We start from the raw sequence: 19,290 nt of genomic DNA, 5'->3' as shown, positions 1-19,290 counted from the left end.
GGACCGCTACATCATATACGAAAATATAAATCTAGATTTATCATTTGATGGTTTCCTAATGGTTGGCATTTTGATAGTTTGCTCAGTTTCTCACAAAGTTGTTGTACTTTCTTTGAATACCTCATCTTTCTTTCTTTTTTCTACATCCTTCCCCTTCTTAACTATTGTATCTCTTTATATTGAACTTTTCTTTCCATTCCTGACTTACTTTTGCTTATTAATGCTATTGGTAAAGCAGGTCTAACTTCTGTCATTATATATATATATATATATATATATATATATATATATATATATATATATATATATATATATATATATATATATTTCAAAAAATAGAGCTCACTTTAAATTCATTTTATTATCTCCGGAGGAAGTTTTGTAGCTCATACTTTTATTGTGAAGCTATTTTAGATGCCTACACAAGAAAACTTATAAGTTGGTGTGGCAATATGCATTGGCTATTCTCCAAGGCCAATATAAGCCATTAGGTGGAGCAACATAAAATATTAAAAAGTATTATGTGATATACATAAATAAACATTTATCAAATCAACTGATTCTATAAAGAATAATGATAAAAACATGTAATGAATAAAAACAACATGGATTAGAGAATGTCACATATAAAGAACTATAATAGGGTTGTCTAAGTGTTGAGATCGATAGAAGTAAATCAAATAAGAACTGGACATACTCAAAATGTAAATAGGTGGAAAGAAAGATGATATTGTCTCCTTCCAATATATCATGAACTTCTAGGAAAAGAAAAACATGATCCAATGTGAGCAAGTTATGAAGTAATAGCAAGCTCATATTGCTCAAAACTCAAAAAGCATATACAATTTCCCCACTTGATTCATCATCATCCAAGTCATCAGAATCTGTTGCCATGTCATCAAATGTACTAGCCCCAGATGTTTGTCCACCACTAAGATTTGGGTCCTTGACAAGCTTCTTTGCCTCCTCTATTATGGCCATTATTTCATCAATGCTTTGCACTGGAGTATACAAGTCATCTTGTAAGTCGCTTTGATACCCTTCAACAAGCTCCATCGGTAGGTTGTTTAAAAACCAAGGATGGGTTTTAATCTGTTGCATGGTTATTCTCTGCAAAATTTAATGAATAAAGTAAAAAACAATTGCCCAATGCTCTTACAAATTATGAGTTTCATCAAAAACAATAATATAAGATAGTCTACTTCAAATTTATGATGTTTGTCTGCTATACAAAAACAATACCTGATAAGGAGAAAAATGAATCGTCCAGTCTACAACTAAAAGGCCGCCCAGTTTCGGCCCAGTAAACGTCAACGATAATCAGCTGAATCTTCATCTCGGCTCAAAATCAGCTCGACTTTGGGACTCCGCCAAAAGCTCTACCACTTTCAGATATTTGCCGACTCCCCCGACCAAGCTCGAGGTGCCTCCAGACATTTGCCGACCCGCCCCGACCAAGCTCAGGGTGCCTACCCCAGCAATACGCCCTGACCTTCGAGCTCGAGGCACTTCACCGAGCACGCCCCGGAACCCGGGAAGCTGAGATACTCCCAACACCCGCCAAGCTGACCTCGTCAAATGCATGACGCGATCTTTTAACGAGCTCGGCCTTGCCAATGATCACATCCATGTGCGTGCCTACATCCATCTGCGTGACCGTACTTTGTAACACTACCGTGTCACATCTCTATATCCAGCCTTCAACAGTCAGACGGCACCTTGACCACTCCAGCCATACCCTAACGAGATTGTCAACACCCTACCATTCTCAAAAACGGGCAGTACTACACGTCATCAGCCAGTCTAAGTTGCACGCCACACGGCTTAGAGCCACGCCCCCCATGATGAGGGCTGACAGTGCCTTTGCCACCTGGGCCACTCCACCAAAATTATAAATAGCTCGGTCAGGTAACTTCTAAGGGACTCTTTTGGCTGGACCAAATCGATCCCCTTCTAACTTGATCGTCGGAGGACCCTCACCGGAAACACCGGTGAGATTTTGTGCAGGTCCACGGCCGTCGCGCAGGAGGTGGCTCCCGTCTTCTCCTTCCAACCAACGACGGCTCTCTTGACTCCTCCGGTGTGGTCACACTCGGGTCAAATTTGAACCACAACATTTCTGGCGCTAGAGGAAGGGCCTGAGCCGTGATCACAAGGATAATGAGCCAGGGGGCCTCAAACATGTCGAGCAACCGGAAATCAGCGCCTGACTGCTCTCTCTCCAAATTCCACCTCCTGCATCGCATGCGCCGGTAGATCAAACTTCTCAAATCCAACCAGAGCAGTTTTATTTGCTCGCTCAGCAAGTCTAAACCCTAGCTGTGGTTATTCAAATCCTTTATCCAGCTAGAGTTTCATCAACCATTGAACTCGATAGGAAGGTCGAGGAAGCGGGGCGACAAATCCAAATGCTTTGGAATCAGGTCGTGGAACTCCGCGAAGAGTGTTATCGATCAAGAAGCAGGTCCCCACGGAAGTCTGGGAGACATCTCTACCACCGAAGTTTTGAGGAGTATACTCCTCTTACGTCCTTCCGGGCCGAAATCCTCATAGAAATTGAAGGTTGTAGTCACCTCCAATCTGCCCCGAAGATGTGACCATCCAAGTTATGGAAGCGTTTAGGCAAATACTGCCGCTTCCATAGGGATCACGGCCATAACACGAAGGATTGCTATCAGCTCCATGATAAAATCGAAGTGATTGTCCGCCAAGGCCTTTTGAGCCGGTTCGTTAGCGGGTCAACCGACAGAGTGGAGCTCGATGGGCAGACTTCGGGACCATTTGACGAACCCGATGACGGATGCCATAGTATGGGTATTATCAATACCCCGTCTATAAGTCTCACACGTTGATGCCTCCCTGGCCCCAAGGGGCCAAGAAAAAGCCACACTCACCGGCCCGAGGCTAGTGACCCCAGATGTAAATTACTCCCCGAAGAAAAGACCTTAGCCTTTTTCAGGTCAGGGCTTTTTCCCTCAGACCGTAATCCAATGAAATTATCTTTCGGAATTTTTCGAAGGCGTCTCTGAAGTGTCCTAGGAAGCTCGGCGCACATTTGATGTCCTGGCAATGCAAGTTATATGCCGACAACCTTATAAAGTCGCCCCTGGAGCTTGACTCGGAGCACCCTGCAGGACTTAGCGTGAGCCCGAGGGTCTCACAATTGCAGGTTCTATTTATAAAGTTGCCTCTGGAGCTTGCCTCTGGGTGCTCTGTAGGACTTAGCGAGAGCCCGAGGGTCTTGCGACTGCAGGTTTCATCTACAAAGTCATCCTTTGAGCTCGGCTCGGGATGCCTTGCGGCGCCAACGGAGAGCCGAGGAAGAGCACCCTTGTCCACAGGATTATACAAGTACGTCCCTGATGTGAGTGGGGGCATCTACAAAGTCATCTTTTGATCTCGGCTCAGGATGCCTTGCGGCGTCAATGGGGAGCCGAAGAAAAGCACCCCCGTTCGCAGGATTCTACAAGTACGCTCCTGATCTGAGTGGGGGGCATCTACAAAGTCATCCTTTAAGCTCGGCTTGGGATGCCTTGCGGCGTCAACGGGGAGCCGAGGAAGAGCACTCCCATCCGCAGGATTCAACGGATGTGCCTCCTATCTTAGTAGGAGGGCAATGGCGGGGTTTGTTTAAACCTCGCCGTTCTCGGGTAGATGTTTATCCCCGAGCTTATTATTTTCGAGTTGGCTGCGGCTCTTAGATGGATTTCTAAATCTCGAGTTGGTCTCAACCCTCGAACAGATTTCTGCTCTCGAGTAAATGTTTATCTCCGAACTTATTATTTTCGAGTTGGCTGCGTCCCTCGAGTGGATTTCTGCTCTTGGGTAGATGTTTATCCCCGAGATTATTATTCCCGAGATGGCTTCGGCCCTCGGATGAATTTCTAAATCTCGAGTTGGCCTCGACCCTCGAGTAGATTTCTGCTCTCGGATAGATGTTTATCTCCGAGTTTATTATTCCCGAGCTAGCTTCGGCCCTCGGATCGATTCCTAAATCTCAAGTTGGCCTTAGCCCTCGAGCGGATTTCTGATCTCGGGTAGATGTTTATCCCCAAACTTATTATTTCCAAATTGGCTTGGGCCCTCGGATGGATTTCTAAATCTCGAGTTAGCCTCGGCCCTCGAGTGGATTTCTACTCTCGAATAGATGTTTATTCCCGAGCTTATTATTCTCGTGCTGGCTTTGGTCCTCGGATGAATTTCTAAATCTCGCCTCGGCCCTCGAGTGGATTTCTGCTCTCAGATAGATATTTATCCCCGAGCTTATTATTCCTGAACTAGCTTCGGCCCTCGGATCGATTTCTAAATCTCGAGTTGGCCTCAGCCCTCGAGCGGATTTCTGCTCTCGGGTAGATGTTTATCCCCGAGCTTATTATTTTCGAGTTGGTTTCGGCCCTCGGATGGATTTCTAAATCTCGAGTTGGCCTCGGCCTTCGAGCGGATTTCTGTTCTCGGGTAGATGTTTATCCCCGAGCTTATTATTCCCGAGCTGGCTTCGGCTCTCGGATGGATTTCTAAATCTCGAGTTGGCCTCGACCCTCGAGCGGATTTCTGCTCTCGGGTAGATGTTTATCCCCGAGCTTATTATTTCCGAGTTGGCTTCAGCCCTCGGATGGATTTCTAAATCTCGAGTTGGCCTCGACCCTCGAGCGGATTTTTACTCTCGAGTAGATGTTTATTCCCGAGCTTATTATTTTCGAATTGGCTGCGGCCATCGAATGGATTTTCGAATCTCGAGTTGGCCTCAGCCCTCGAGCAGATTTCTGCTCTCGGGTAGATATTTATCCCCGAGCTTATTATTTCTGAGTTGGCTTCGGCCTTCGGATGGATTTCTAAATCTCGAGTTCGCCTCGGCCCTTGGGCAGATTTATGCTCTTGGGTAGATGTTTATCCCCGAGCTTATTATTCCTGAGTTAGCTTCGACCGTCGGATGGATTTCTAAATCTCGAGTTGGCCTCGACCCTCGAGCAGATTTCTACTCTTGGGTAGATATTTATCCCCGAGCTTATTATTTCCAAGTTAGTTGCGGCCTTCGGATGGATTTTTGAATCTCGAGTTGGCCTCAGCCCTCGAGCGGATTTTTGCTCTCGGGTAGATATTTATCCCCGAGCTTATCATTCCTGAGTTGGCTTTGGCCTTCGGATGGATTTCTAAATCTTGAGTTCGCCTCGGCCCTCGGGCAGATTTATGCTCTTGGGTAGATGTTTATCTCCAAACTTATTATTTCCAAGTTGGCTTCGACCCTCGGATGGATTTCTAAATCTCGAGTTGGCCTCGGCCCTTGAGCGGATTTCTACTCTCGGGTAGATATTTATTCCCGAGCTTATTATTTCCAAGTTGGCTGCGGCCCTCGGATGGATTTTTGAATCTCGAGTTAGCTTCGGCACTTGAGCGGAATTCTGCTCTCGGGTAGATGTTTATCCCTGAGCTTATTATTTCCGAGTTGGCCTCGGCCCTCGAATGGATTTTTAAATCTCGAGCTCGCCTCGACCCTCAAGTAGATTTTTGCTCTCGGGTAGATATTTGTTCCTGAGCTTATTATTCCCGAGTCGGCTTCGGCCCTTGGGAAGGTTTCTATTCTCGGGTGGATGCTTATCTTCGAACTCACCTGTACTCCCGAGTTAACAAGAACCCTTGGGCGGGCTTCTATCCTTAAGTTAATCTATGGTTATTTATTTTTTCTTCTCCGATTTCGCGCTCTTGGGCAAGGCTTAAAGCGGCCCGCACTATTGAATAAGGAACTATGAGCTCGCCTCACATAAGGCTTATTTTTAAATTAGGGGTATACCGAGCCCGGAGATTTCTACAAGTACTTAATGCAACCCCTGCTATATGAGATGGGTAGGGATTTGGGCTACACAATTCAGATCTTGATGTCCGAGCATGGAGCAGAACAAACTCAAATACTTATTGAAAGAGAAGAAATTTTATTGATAGTAAAGGCCGAGGGCCGAATACAAGAGTGCCCGACCTTGAATTACAAAGGGCCTAAACGGTCAGCCTTACAGAAACAAAAATAAAAATTAGTCGACATGAACGACCTCCACATTGGTGTCAGCTACGGCCTCCGACTCGGTTGCGACCTCGGGAGTGTTGTCTCCACCCGCTTTAGCAGCTTCAGCTCCAATGCCGGCGTCAGGAATGGTTGCTGACTCCATCTTATCGGCAGCTTCGGAAGCAATCTCTGGCCTGGCCTCAGCAGTGTTGACTCCGACTGACGGAATTTCTCAACGGCCTCATGGGCAGATGATTCCACTAGGCTCTCAAGCCACCCAACCTTCAGCTCCTGCTCTTTCGCCTCACCCTGTTTCGAGCTCGAAGATACAGCTTGCAGAGGAGGAGCAAGCCCGGGAATGCTCGGCCTCCATGTCTTGGATCTGAGCCAGCCTATCCTTTATTATGGCCTCAGAAGCACAAACTTTCTTTTTGGTCTTCCGAAGCGGCTGTGCGGCGGCTGCAGCTTTCTCCTCAGCCTCGTGCCGCTGCTGCTCAACGGCGGCCGCTCGATTTTCGAGCTCCTGCTGACGTTGCTGCTCGAGCTTCGACCTCTTGCTCTTGGAAATTGGTGCGCTCCGCCCTCAACCTTAGCGCCCTCAGCTCTTCCCAGTCAGCAAGTATGCTGGACATCAACATGTCGACCACGTGAAGAGACTGGCACGAAAAGAGAAGAGTGTCAGCAAAAAATGAGCATTCACAAAGGAAGTAAATAAAGGATAGAAAGACGACATTACTTACCCGCACGCTCGCCGAATAAACGTGATGGACGAGGTCGCCAAGGTCCTCCTCCATCAGTGCGCGGTCGCACGGAAGCATGATGCTGCGCACGAGCCTGCGAACAACCTCTTCAGATTCAAGGGTCGAATTGCCCTCAGGTGTACGCTGTGGTTCTTCCCTGCCGGACTCGAAAAACATCGGCTCGATTCTCGCCAAGGCTGAAACTTCGGAGAAGATTGCAACCTCGGTGCATAATGAAGCCATGGGGGGACCGAATTCTCGGGCCCACACCCCAGCTCGAAACCAGTCCGGATGGCTGGGTTATCGTGGCGACCTTCGGAACTTGGTCAGCAGGTGCAACTGCCGCTTGGTCCGAAAGATCTCCCCCAGTCGTCGACTGGGGCACCTCGGCTTCTTCTACAGGCCCCCGGCTAGGTCCAACCAGAGCAGGGGCGACAGCCTCGGGCTCTCCCTGCTCGATCTCAAGGTCGGGGGCGACTTTTGCCTTCTTTGGCCTCCCTTCAAGATGGACCCCTTCAAGGGCAGCCCTCTTCCTCCTATATATGGCCATCAGTATCTTGGTGTTGAAGATCATCCCTGCGATATCTGGAGACAAAAAGTCTTACCAGCATCTCCAACATAAAAAAGAAAGAAGGAAAAGCCAAATTACTCTTACCCTCGGGATGAGCCGGGCTCAAGCCAAGATTCACTAAGGCCTCCTCGCTGAACAGGTCAGGAAGCCGATGAGTCTCTTTCATTCCAAGCAAACTATCTAAGGTCTTCTGCTCGGACTGCAACAACTGCGGGAGCTTATTATTCGCCGAGGCCAGCAAAAAACTTCAGGTCGGATTAAATCCCCACGGCCGCTCGAAGGAGATAAACAAAAAATTATCCTTCCATCCGTGGATGGAAGTAGGCAGGCCCCTAAATAGCTTGCGGCCTTCTTGAGGGGAGAAGTACCACCACTCTTTATCCACAGGGTTGCCTTTTAATATAAAGCAACTCCTGAAGACATTCACTAAGGAGGGGCAGGCCGTGTGCCAGGCAGAAGGCGAGGAAACCGATGATTAGCCTCCACGAGTTCAAGTTAAGCTGCGCATGCACCAGGCAATACGCCGTCAAAAGCTCACCCACAAATCCATGCAGAGGAAACCTCAGCCCTGCTTGGAGTGTATCTACGTACACTCTGGCCCAACCGTTAGGTGGTTTGGCGACTCAGCCTTCGAGATCCAGAAGTTCGAGGACAAACTTCGGAGGAATGAAGAATTGGGCTCGGACCGAGCCCAGATCCTCATTGCTCATGAGCGAGCCAGTTCCATATAGGCTCGGGCCCACCTCGAGTTCAACCTCTTCCACCTCAGAAGAGGCCTGAGCTCGCGATGGACCTACATCGAACATTGATGCCCTCATCGACGAATCCATTGCCCTGGTCTTAAGATTATAAAAAAGGGGAGAGGACGAAAGACTCTCCGAGCGACCAAAAGGAGAGATAAAATGCCTATCCGAAAGCTCGCCGGAAAAGGTAGACGGGCAGAGAAGAAGAATATCCGCCGGAAGAAGGAGGCAACAGCCAGTGCAAAAGCTGACAGAAAGCTCCCAAGAACATCAGGAAGAAAGCTCCAACACCCCAGCAATGGCAGCTAAAGAAAGAAAATCAGGAGTGGAAGAGGGTCAAGTAATGATCCTAAGATCCCCTTTACATGCTTTATATAGGCCACTACAGCGGCTCCGATCAGGCAACCTAAATGATCAAATGACCCGAGATTCGCCACATGGCGAGCCATAAGACGGCCTCAACAAATCTTCCCGAATCGCCCCACTAAATGCTGATTATTATGGAGGGTGCTCTGGAGCTCGAAATATTGATGACTGACCTCTTCCAATCTGCCAGATGAGATACTTCGGAGAAGGGAACATTAATGATCGGCTTCTTATGTTTTGCCAAACGAAGTGCTTCGGGGAACGGGGAATTAATGATCGAGACCCTCCTCGTCCTACTCCAAGGAACGCCCACGTGGAACACTAGAAAATTTCCACAGCAGATCTACTCAAGAAAATCTGGCAGCTCGAACCTCCCAAGTCCAACGTCAAGCTCTCAGCCAAGAAAGGCGCCGAGGCATACCCAATTCGGTACACACCTCTTTTTGCCTATGTGATTGAAGCATTAGATGATCAGGAGTCTGCCTACTTCCATCGTCCGAGCAGCGAGGCAGCTCGACCTCGGAAGTGGGGGCAAATGATAGGGAGAAAAATGGATCATCTAGCCCACAACTAAAAGGCCGTCTAGTTTCGGCCTAATAAACGTCAACGACAATCAGCTGAATCTTCGCTTCGGCTCAGAATCAGCTCGACTTCGGGACTCTGCCAAAAGCTCCACCAACTTCAAATATTCGCCGACTCCCCCGACCAAGCTCGGGGTGCCTCCAGATATTCGCTGACTCCCCTGACCAAGCTCGAGGTGCCTCCAGACATTCGCCGACCCGCCCCGAGCTTAGCAATACGCCCCAACCCTCGAGCTCGGGGCACTCCACCGAGCACGCCCCGAAACCTGGAAAGCCGAGCTACTCTCAGCACCCGCCAAGCCGACCTCATCAAACACATGACGTGACCTTTTAACGAGCTCGGCCTCACCAACGACCGCACCCATGTGCGTACCTACGTCCATCTGTGTGGCCGTACTTTGCAACACTACCATGTCACATCTCCATATCCGGCCTTCAACAGTCAGACGGCACCTTGACCACTCCAGCCATACCCTGCCGTGACTGTCAACATCCTACCAGTCTCAAGAACGGGCAATACTACATGCCATCAGCCAGCCTAAGCTGCGCGCTACCCGGCTCAGAGCCACGCCCCCTCATGATGAGGGCTGACAGTGCCTCTGCCACCTGAGCCACTCTACCGAGACTATAAATAGCTTGATCAAGTAACTTCTAAGGGACTCTTTTAGCTAGACCAAATCGATTCCATTCTAACTTGATCGTCGGAGGGCCTTCACTGGAAACACCGTGAGGCTTTGTGCAAGTCCACTGCCGTCGCACAAGAGGTGGCTCCCATCTTCTCCTTCCAACCAACGGCGGCTTCCTCGACTTCTCCGGCGTAGTCACCCTCGGGCCAAATTTGAACCACAATAATACCAAATAACACAAGTAATTGTATGGTTTGGTTAAAAACAAATCAAACAATAGGCACCTCTAAATGTTGCATATCATAAACTCATGTTCAATTAATTTGAAATATTTGATAACTATTACCTTTTTAGGATCAACAACAAATATCTGAGATAAAAGGTTTCTACATTCCACTGATATTGGAAGATGGTCTGGAACTGAGTACTGTACCTTAAGTATTCTCTGCCAAAGTAAATATTTATTTGGTCAAGCAATGTATAAGTGAGAATGCAACTAGCTATTTGGAGGGATATGATCTCTATATAAATTAAAATAAAAATTGACCTCCATTATCTTTTTAATATTTGTTGGGTCACCTGGATCTTCAAATGGATAACTCCCAACCAGCATCACATATAATACTACTCCACATGACCAAATATCTGCAAGCTGTAGTTCTTGATGAACAATTAGTATGGTTTACGACAAAATAAACATAGAAATTATTTAAAAGAATAATATAAATCAACCTACCATTCCATCATATTCTTTTGTAGATAAAACTTCTGGAGCAATGTAAGCTGGCGTGCCCACTGTTGATTTTGGCTGAGAGTTCCACATCAAAGACTGCAACCAATATAAACAAAGAGATAAATGAAAGGGGCATTGGGTAATAGCTAAAACCAAGAATAGTCAATAATCATAAGTGACGTTCAAGAAGAATCAGGCTAAAGACAGATTTGGTATTTAGAAAGAAGTATAGAGAATTTTCCAAAAAATTGAAATAAATTTGCATAACTAAAATCTGAAAAATCAATAATAATAACTTGTAATCTAAAATTATTTCTTGAATTAGCTATGTCCAATTTCCTAAAAACTGAATAATGACTAATTGAAAGAAAGGCATGACTAGTTTAATTACCAATCATAATTTGAGATATTTTATCAAATTGAATAATTTCAACGTATTTGTACGTAAAATCAACTACCTTGGAATAGCCAAAATCGCATATTTTGACACGAGGGGCTTCATTTCCGTCCAAAAGAATGTTTTCTAGCTTAATATCCCTATGACATATTTGCTGCAATAAAATAACCAAATATATCACTCCCATGACACAATAATAAAAAATAAAGTTGTTTAACAGACTTACCATGGAATGGCAATAGCTTAGACCTGATATTATTTGTTGAAAGAAGAATCTTGCCTGTTTGAAATGTCATAACCAACAGTAGATTATAAACCAAGCATATTTAGTTAAAGGTAGATGCTTTCACAACGATTTATTCAATTTTCTTTACCTCATCTTCATTAAATCTTTTTTCCTTGGATATCCTATCAAAAAGCTCACCTCCAGCAGCATATTCCATGACTATGGCTAAATGCGTAGGCGTTAACAATACCTAAAATTAACAAACTCGCTTATTAGGTCTCCATCTATAACACAGACAAGGATAAACAAACTAGCAATTTAGTACTTAAAATATATCAAAAAAAAATAAAAATAAAATTAACATTCAACATTTTTAAAAATATTCAAAAGTCTGTTTGCATCGCAAAAAAACTTTAATATTTTATTAAAAGCTTTCAAAGAAATGTTAGTTAGGTATGATACTGGTGTAGACCTAAAGTTTTTATTTGAATTGGTATTTTTTCTTTATTTTAGTAGATAGTATTTTGCTAAGACAAATTGATATACTTTAGAACAAAAAGCAATGAGCAAAATGATATAACAAGAAAATACCTTAAGAGTATAATTAAGCATTTAAATAAAATGAAGTAAATATCTCTTGGTTGTTAGATAATATAACCTTCAACATAAACAAATAAGTGTTGCTGTACAAAGTTAAATTTAAATTTTAACCTATTTAGTTGCAAATAAAGACAATAGAAAAGAGATTAATATTTATCTTGAGCACTCCAAAGAAAAATATCAAGTGTTCAACTTATCACTAATTTCTAGCACCAATTTCAAATAAAAAAATTATAAAGGGAGATATATTTTTAAATTTGTTATGACTTAATATAGCAATATAGAAAGTAGAGAAAATGCCATAAAACCACCACCATAAAGTAAAGAATGATATTATAATAGAAATGGTAATTAGTTAATAATATTATCAAATTATTCATAAACCAACAAACACTTGAACAAGAAGGCTTATGAACATATAATAGATTACTTTGACGAACACAAAGGTGTAGTATTTTGATAACTCATATTCATCATGGCCATAGTTTAATATAAAGTTTACATTCTTAATGTGCAACAGTCATATAAATCTTATGATAGTTTTACTTCCACTTCTTCTAAGAGCTTTCTCTAGTTGTATAGCTTTAATATATCTTTTCTAAGCAAAGATAATACTAAAAAATGATAATATAAGTATCAACAACTAATATTATTTTAGATCCAACATAAATGTACTCAAGGATTGGAAAGGATAATTAAATATATTAATAAAAGGCTTGCTTTTTCTCTATAAATAAATCAAAATAATATTGACCTTAATAGATGGAAAAGTTTAATTAGTACAAAAAAATGAGATAAAAGTAGAGAAATAAATCTAGATAAAGAGTTGGATATTCAACAAATTAAAAAAATAGATTAAAATGTAGAAAAATTACATCCATAAGCCTCTTTAAGAACTAAAATGATGACTCCAACTGCAACAAGAATATAAGGAGAACAAAATTTACCTCCTTAAATCTTACTATATTTGTATGTTTCAGTACTCTATGGTTAATGATCTCCCTCTGCACATTCTTATCAATCTGCAAATCAAAATGAACAAATATAGTAAAGAGTTATCAAAACAAGTATGAACACATGCCCTATAAACTAAGAAAAAATCACAATCCAAACAAAAAATAGATAATAGAAAATCGCTGAGAAAGGCAAAGATGCAACTAAATTTTAGATGCTAAAAGAAATTTTTACCAAAATATCAAATCCAATCAAAGCAATAAAAAAGAACAAAGGAAAGATGTACAAAACTATTTCCCCTATTTTAAAACAATCTTTAACCAATATTCTAGAAGAAATAGTTAGCTTGTGGTGGAACATGATCTCAAACTTTGACCTTCTAAGATGATCTTAGGGTTCGAGAAGAAAGAAATGAAGCAAAGAAAAACCAACAAACCTTTTCTCCTCTCTCGATAAACTTTGCAGCAAACAACTTCTTCATCATTAGATCTTTAACCAACTTAGTCACCCCAAAATTTCCAGAACCAAGATTCCTCAACACTTCATATCGCTCCATTGCAATTTAGAAATCTAAGAAAACCAAGCGCAAGTATGATCGATCACCAAATTTAAGACAAATGAGAGCAAATATGATCGATCGCCACTAAAACTAATGCTCTCAATCTACTCCTTCTGTTCTTCTCTTCTCTTTTTGGAGAATGCAAAAAGGAACTAGAAAGGGAAAGTATATGAGAGTTATGAGGCTAAATGTAGACACTATATGGGTATCTCAAGTCCTTGCCATTTGCCAGAATAAATAGTTTACATTCCTAAAAGTTGAGAATGATCTTAAGAGTGGATCATAAGATATTTTATGAAGGATTACATATGAAGACATAAAATATGCTTTTACATCTTTATCCTTTTGAAACGACATATTTGTCCTTAAGAATTTTAGATTTTTACAGCTTGGTATAAGGAGCGTGTATTATATAGGCTGTCAAAAATTGTAGAAGCAAAAATATGACAAGGACTTGCCAAATATATATCTAATTTCATGAAACACCAAATAAATTAAGCATATAAATGAGAAAGATTAATAGATGACTACTTAAAAGAACTAGCACTCCAAGATTGTCATTCCAAACTCATACTCCAATCATAGTCAACTCTAACCCTAGGTTTCCTTGTTTACTAGATAAATTCAACATCCTTTGATATATGATGATGCTTGATCGAACTCTTGGAGTTATGACTAAAGCCTTCTCCTATGGCTATGGAGTGAACACAATAGGTTTTGATAATAAAATTAATAGCACATCTAAAACACTCAAAAAAGTCTTTAAATTTACTCCATAATCTAATCCACTTAAAAAAATGATGATCCCCAAAGAAAAAAGAACTTTCAATCCACTCCACTTGAATATCAAAAACGAATAATAGAAAATAAGAAAATTATGAAAGTAGGATTCTAAATCCCCATCTCTTTCCTTAATTTAAATAGTCTATTACAAATTTTCCATTTATTCTAGAAAGGCATCTATTTTAGAATATGGATATAATATTTTTTCTAGTTAAAAGAGGAATAAGGTAGAAAGTAATAGTTAGATCCTTTTTAATGTCTTCCAATCAATATGTACAAAATTATAGTATAACCTTTTTGTATATTTGCACTAGCGAGATCTGTTCTTGAGAATCTATGTCAGATTTCTTTCCTAGTTGGGATTGAATTTTTAAATAAAATATTATAAAATTTTAAATTCAGATAAAAGCTAGATCTTGACTCTTACATTAACTTACCCTTCTATCATATTAGCAAATTCCTCCCAAATCAAAATTTACGGCCATTAAAATTTTCAATTCATAATTAGGTCTTGGATGCGGTAGATCTTGCTTCCAAAATGCAATTCAAACCTGTCCAAAATGGCCAACTTGGTCCACAACAGGCCCAGTGGCCCTTACGGTTCAAGAGAATCAGTACACTTGGAAGGCCTTGCATAGAATGACTTATGGGTGGATTAGTATTTGACTTATTGAAATACTGTCAATGGAATTGCAACCTAATTTTGTTGTGTCAAATCCCTACATTGGCCTTCCAAGTGTATTTAACTTGTCCAATTAAGAGTGAATGATTATTCAACCTCAAATCAAATTAATTGTTGTTGATATCATTCGCCACAAATTTGAAATCATCTATGGGCTGTGCAATATGGCATAGTATATGATAACAACTTGCTTGGGATGCATTAATCTAACATAGGCCCATATTTTGGCTAATTTTCAATTTCCAAGTCTTTGTTAAACTGAGATTCATCTTGGGAAGATCTTCTGAAACAAAAAAGGAATTATTTACTTACATTAGGGTATAACCATGCCTTTCTAGTACTAGTTGTAGCTTAAGCATGATTTATAAATTAATGAGGCTAGTTTGAACTCAAGTCTTATCAAAAGTTAGATAACTAAGTTCAAGATCCACTTAGTTACAACTAAGTTATATTACATATACTCGAGAAAGAGGCAAGATTTTAATGTCATAAGGGAGGCTGCAACAACAAATTGTTTTATAATGCATATTAGGTTAACCTCCTCCACTTAATTGCTTCTCCCAACCCCATATGGCTTGGACCAAATATGTAAACAAATAAAATAATGGAGATAAAAAATGAGCCAAGATGACAATTATATTAATTACATCAATAATTGACTTGGAAGGGATATTCAAACTCATGATCTATAGCAAACTTGGCTCTGAAAACATATAGCTGATCACTTAAATTCAAAATCTTAACTTTTTAAAGAACGGGTTATTGCTGCATATCAAACTTTTGGCTAATAACTAAATATAAATTTTATAAGATACAACGTTTAAATATTAATAAAATATAAGTTTATGCCTTATTACTAGATTATAGATGCTCGTTGTATTTACATATACTACCATTTGGCACATCTGATGTACATATTTCCAGGTGAAGGGAGCAAAATAATCTATGGAGGTGGAGATTCACAGGCCCCCAAATTTTGGAGTTTTCTTTGTACAAAGATGCATTTAAATTGGATTTCTTCAAGCTGGACACAATTAGTTGTGCATAGCTTTTATTCAAACTCTTCTCTATTTCATGAAAGATAAATGAAAAACATGATTCGTAAGGGTATAAATGTCATTTTACTTTTTTTGCCCTTGCCAAAGACCCTGAGACATTAGGTCTAGAATGGGGGATAGTTTTCAAATCCACTGTAACTTTCATTGTTGAAAGTTATTTACCAGCTATATGGCTTCACCTTGCATCAATTCATAGGAAGGTTGGTTTTAGATGGAAAGAAATTTTGGCATTCTTTGATGAGCTATCAAATCTACCATGTCCCTGAACTGTAAAAATTATTCCATTGGCCCAATCTCCCAACAGTAGCCAAAGGCAAAATCTTGATTTATTGGAGTGCATACATGTAGAAAGTCCTAAAAAATACTAACCCCAAGGTCATTCCAAGATAGACTCTCACCAAACAATACTCTCTCTTCTGGATACAAGACAAATAATTTTGTCCTGCTCCCACTGTGCATTGCCATCTTAAAAATGGAGTTTCGAAGGCTAAGACCTGACCATCCAAGTGTACCCATACTTACAGAAACCAACACAAACGGTTACTTCAACTTTAATCACTACCCATCGTTTTCCTGCAAAAAATATTTGCTTTATTTCTTCTCCTGCCTCAAAACTTCTGGCCACCACAGCCACCAACCGTTACTTCTTTCAGTTCCGTTGCAGAATTAACACAACAAACAACTCAGGACGTGGTTTCAGCACACGAGATGGAGAAGAGTAATTAAGAAACAGAATAGGATGAGGACAAAGTAATTAGAAGTCCCCAACAAGTTTTGTCTGCTCCATTGAGAAGAAGGGCACTTGGAAGAACAGGATGGAGCCATTTGAACTTTTTGTCAGTGAAACCAAGACCGAAACCAAACTCTAATGAGACATGCTGAACTAACTTAGAAATGTCGAACAAAAAACGTTACACATCTAATGTGAGTACCATACTATCTGGCTTCTTGCTGACAGCCTATACCATCTCAAATACTAGCTGTCCGTTGAAAGCTCTAAGAATAACACTATAGCCTTGTACTTCTTTTACCTGAGATTTTTATATTTGTTTTGATTGGAGAGCACAACTTGGACCTCTCATAGGAGATGTAGAAAATAATAAAAATTTTGAAAACAGGGTTTCGAGCCTTCTTTGCTGACATTAATTGATGATAAAATTGATATGTAAAACCTCTATTTATACAGGTGAGGTTCATGTATCCAAATTTAAGTCGAATTCTTCTCTAGTTAAAAGAAGAGAAAGCTTTTTCTAAAATAATAAAAAATTTATGTATAAAAAAAGTACTTAAGAAGTAGATCTCGACTCCTATATTATCTATCTTCCGCTATATTATCTAATACCTCTTGAATTGGGAGATAAGTTGGTCAAAGAAATATCCAAAAACAACAGTTTTACTTTGATCGGCATATTTTGAATCCTAAAACTTGTCAAATATATAGATCTATGAGATGCAGCGAACCCTTTAAGGGTGGTATCACCCTATTAGCATTCGTAATGTCTTTGTTTTGCCATCTGGAATGCCGATAATGAATATCATATAGAAAAGCTATTAGTTATAATTAAGTTTTGGCTCTAGCGGATCTTGCTCCTAGATCATATTTGAACCTATTTGAGATGGCCAAATTGTTCCATAATTTGGCTCTAGCGGATCTTGCTCCCAGATCATATTTGAACCTATTTGAGATGGCCAAATTGATCCATAATTGATCTAATGATACTCCTAAACCAGTAATACCATGACATGATAAATTCAGAGCCTGCAAAAAAAAAATGTTTTTATGAATTTTCTAAAAAACAGTTCTGCTCTTTGTTGAGTGAGCACTGATTGATAGGCCTGATGTAACCTTCCACAACCAACTTCAAGCTTAACATGTGAATTCGGATCCATTCGCTGAGTATGTATTTATGGCTGGAATAAGTGAAAGAAAACTTGTCCGCCTAGCATGGAGGTGGGATAAGCAATTAAGAAATTAGCCATAGTTGTCCTTCGGTGGGATAAGGTAGGATATTTTTTTCTTTTTGTTCAATAAATCAATGAACGCCATGAGAACATCATACCATCCTACAGTTGACATAACAATGACCATTGCAGATTAAAAGCTAAAAATGCCCTTGTCTTTGTGATTACTTTTTACTAATAAATGTGGGATAAAATCCAGAGATAACCCCTGCTCGATGGTACCTAGAATGATGCCGATCCCCGGTTATTCTCGTTTTTGACCATTGTTGGGGATCAGCAATTCCATATCATTTTTTTGGTTTTTTTTATTTACCCTAAGAATAATTAAGATTGGATAGATGCCTTATCCCGCCTCCTATCCTTCGAGTTTCCAAATGGAAGGTGATGCAATAGAAAAATAAACCAGATCATTGTGATTCCAGCTCCATGGGGCAATGAGAATGATATAGTGATGGTGGACCACTGCAAGAAAAATAGGGATAGAGGAAGAAGAAGGGAAGAAGGGAAGAAGGATGAAGAAGAGGCTATAGAGACGTAGGAAGAAGAGGTTATAGAGATGCAGGAAGAAGAGAAGAGGAGGAGGAAGAAGAAAAAGCAGCAAAAAGGAGGCTAGGAATTTTTTTATTCAATCATTCAATTTCCTAATTCATGAGAGGAGTGACCTTTATATATACCTTGCATCAAGCCGAACAATCGACGACATACCAAAATTGGACCCTCAATCCATTGACTAAGTCAACCGATTGATTATATACTAAAATTGATCCAATCACTCGACCCAATTACACGACTTAACAGCTAACCCAATTGACTTAACTAAAATAAAAGCAACTAACCAAATTGACTCGGCCAATAACAAAAGCAACTAACCAAATTGACTCGGCCAATAACAAAAGCAACTAACCAAATTGACTCGACCAATAATAAAAGCAACTAATTGACTCAATCATCTGAATGAGGGGCTCTGATGTCCCCATCAACTCCTTCCAGGTGGAAAAAACTCGACCCCATCGAGTGCAGATCTGGCCAAAAAAATTTCTGCAGACACGATGAAGATGGTACAATTGGGACCAAAGTTGGTGAAGAAGGTGAAGGCATACATGACAATGAAGTCGATGTGGTTGTACGGTGTGAAAGGGATTGGGAAGGGAAAACTGGTTATAGTGTGAACGGGATTGGGGAAGGGAAACTGGTTGTAGTGTGAACGGGATTAGGGAGGGGGCTGTGGGCTTGGGCTTGGGAGCACGGGCTTAGTCTAACAAATAGGGGTGGGCGCTTGGGGTGCTCCTAATGGGTTGAAGACCATATCAACATGTATACCCTCTTGCAAATAGGGCATATCTTGTCTAGGCAAAATTTTTGAAATGATACCTTTATTCCCATGTCTTCCAGCTACTTTATCACCTACATTGATTTCACGTTGTTGTACGGTGTGAAAAGGATTGGCAAAAGAGTTTTCCCCTTTTTTGTGTGAAACCAAGAGAGAGAAAACAGGGGGTGAAAACTGTGAGAGAGAGAGAGAGAGGAAAGAAATGAGATCGTGAATTTGCCAGCAGGGGCAAAACCGGCATGCTCAATACCAAGCTGATGGTGGACCACTGCAGGAAGAATATGGATAGAGAAAGAAGAAGGGAAGGAGGAGGAGAAGGGTTATAGAGACGCAGGAAGAAGAGAAGAGGAGAAGAAAGAAGAAGAAACATCAGAAAGGAGGCTA

The 19,290-nt window shown here is 41.0% G+C and overlaps 1 protein-coding gene across 1 annotated transcript; it reads right to left on the bottom strand.

Annotated features, from left to right (window-relative positions):
* Positions 1-730: 730 nt before the first annotated feature.
* Positions 731-13,272, bottom strand: LOC103696039 (serine/threonine-protein kinase SAPK2-like). The gene is made up of 9 exons (XM_088701403.1): positions 12,969-13,272; positions 12,526-12,600; positions 11,127-11,228; positions 10,979-11,032; positions 10,814-10,906; positions 10,359-10,451; positions 10,170-10,274; positions 9,969-10,067; positions 731-1,110 (listed from the first exon to the last, which is right to left on the bottom strand). Exons 1-9 carry the CDS (start codon positions 13,086-13,088, stop codon positions 829-831), a joined length of 1,023 nt encoding a protein of 340 aa, XP_088557529.1. The 5' UTR covers positions 13,089-13,272; the 3' UTR covers positions 731-828.
* Positions 13,273-19,290: the final 6,018 nt, after the last annotated feature.

The sequence above is a fragment of the Phoenix dactylifera genome, chromosome 7 (assembly GCF_051530095.1).
Source record: "Phoenix dactylifera cultivar Ajwa chromosome 7, Ajwa_hap1_PhDact_Kaust_v1.1, whole genome shotgun sequence".
Taxonomy (NCBI): Eukaryota; Viridiplantae; Streptophyta; class Magnoliopsida; order Arecales; family Arecaceae; genus Phoenix; species Phoenix dactylifera.
The sequence above is the reverse complement of the archived record's forward strand: the minus strand, read 5'-3'. Positions and strand labels throughout refer to the sequence as shown.

Coding starts and splice junctions, on each gene's coding strand:
- LOC103696039 (XM_088701403.1), bottom strand. CDS start 13,088: ATGGAGCGATATGAAGTGTTGAGGAATCTTGGTTCTGGAAATTTTGGG. Junction 10,452..10,813: donor GCGATTTTGGCTATTCCAAG/GTAGTTGATTTT, acceptor TATTGGTTGCAG/TCTTTGATGTGGAACTCTCA. Junction 10,275..10,358: donor CAAAAGAATATGATGGAATG/GTAGGTTGATTT, acceptor CAAGAACTACAG/CTTGCAGATATTTGGTCATG.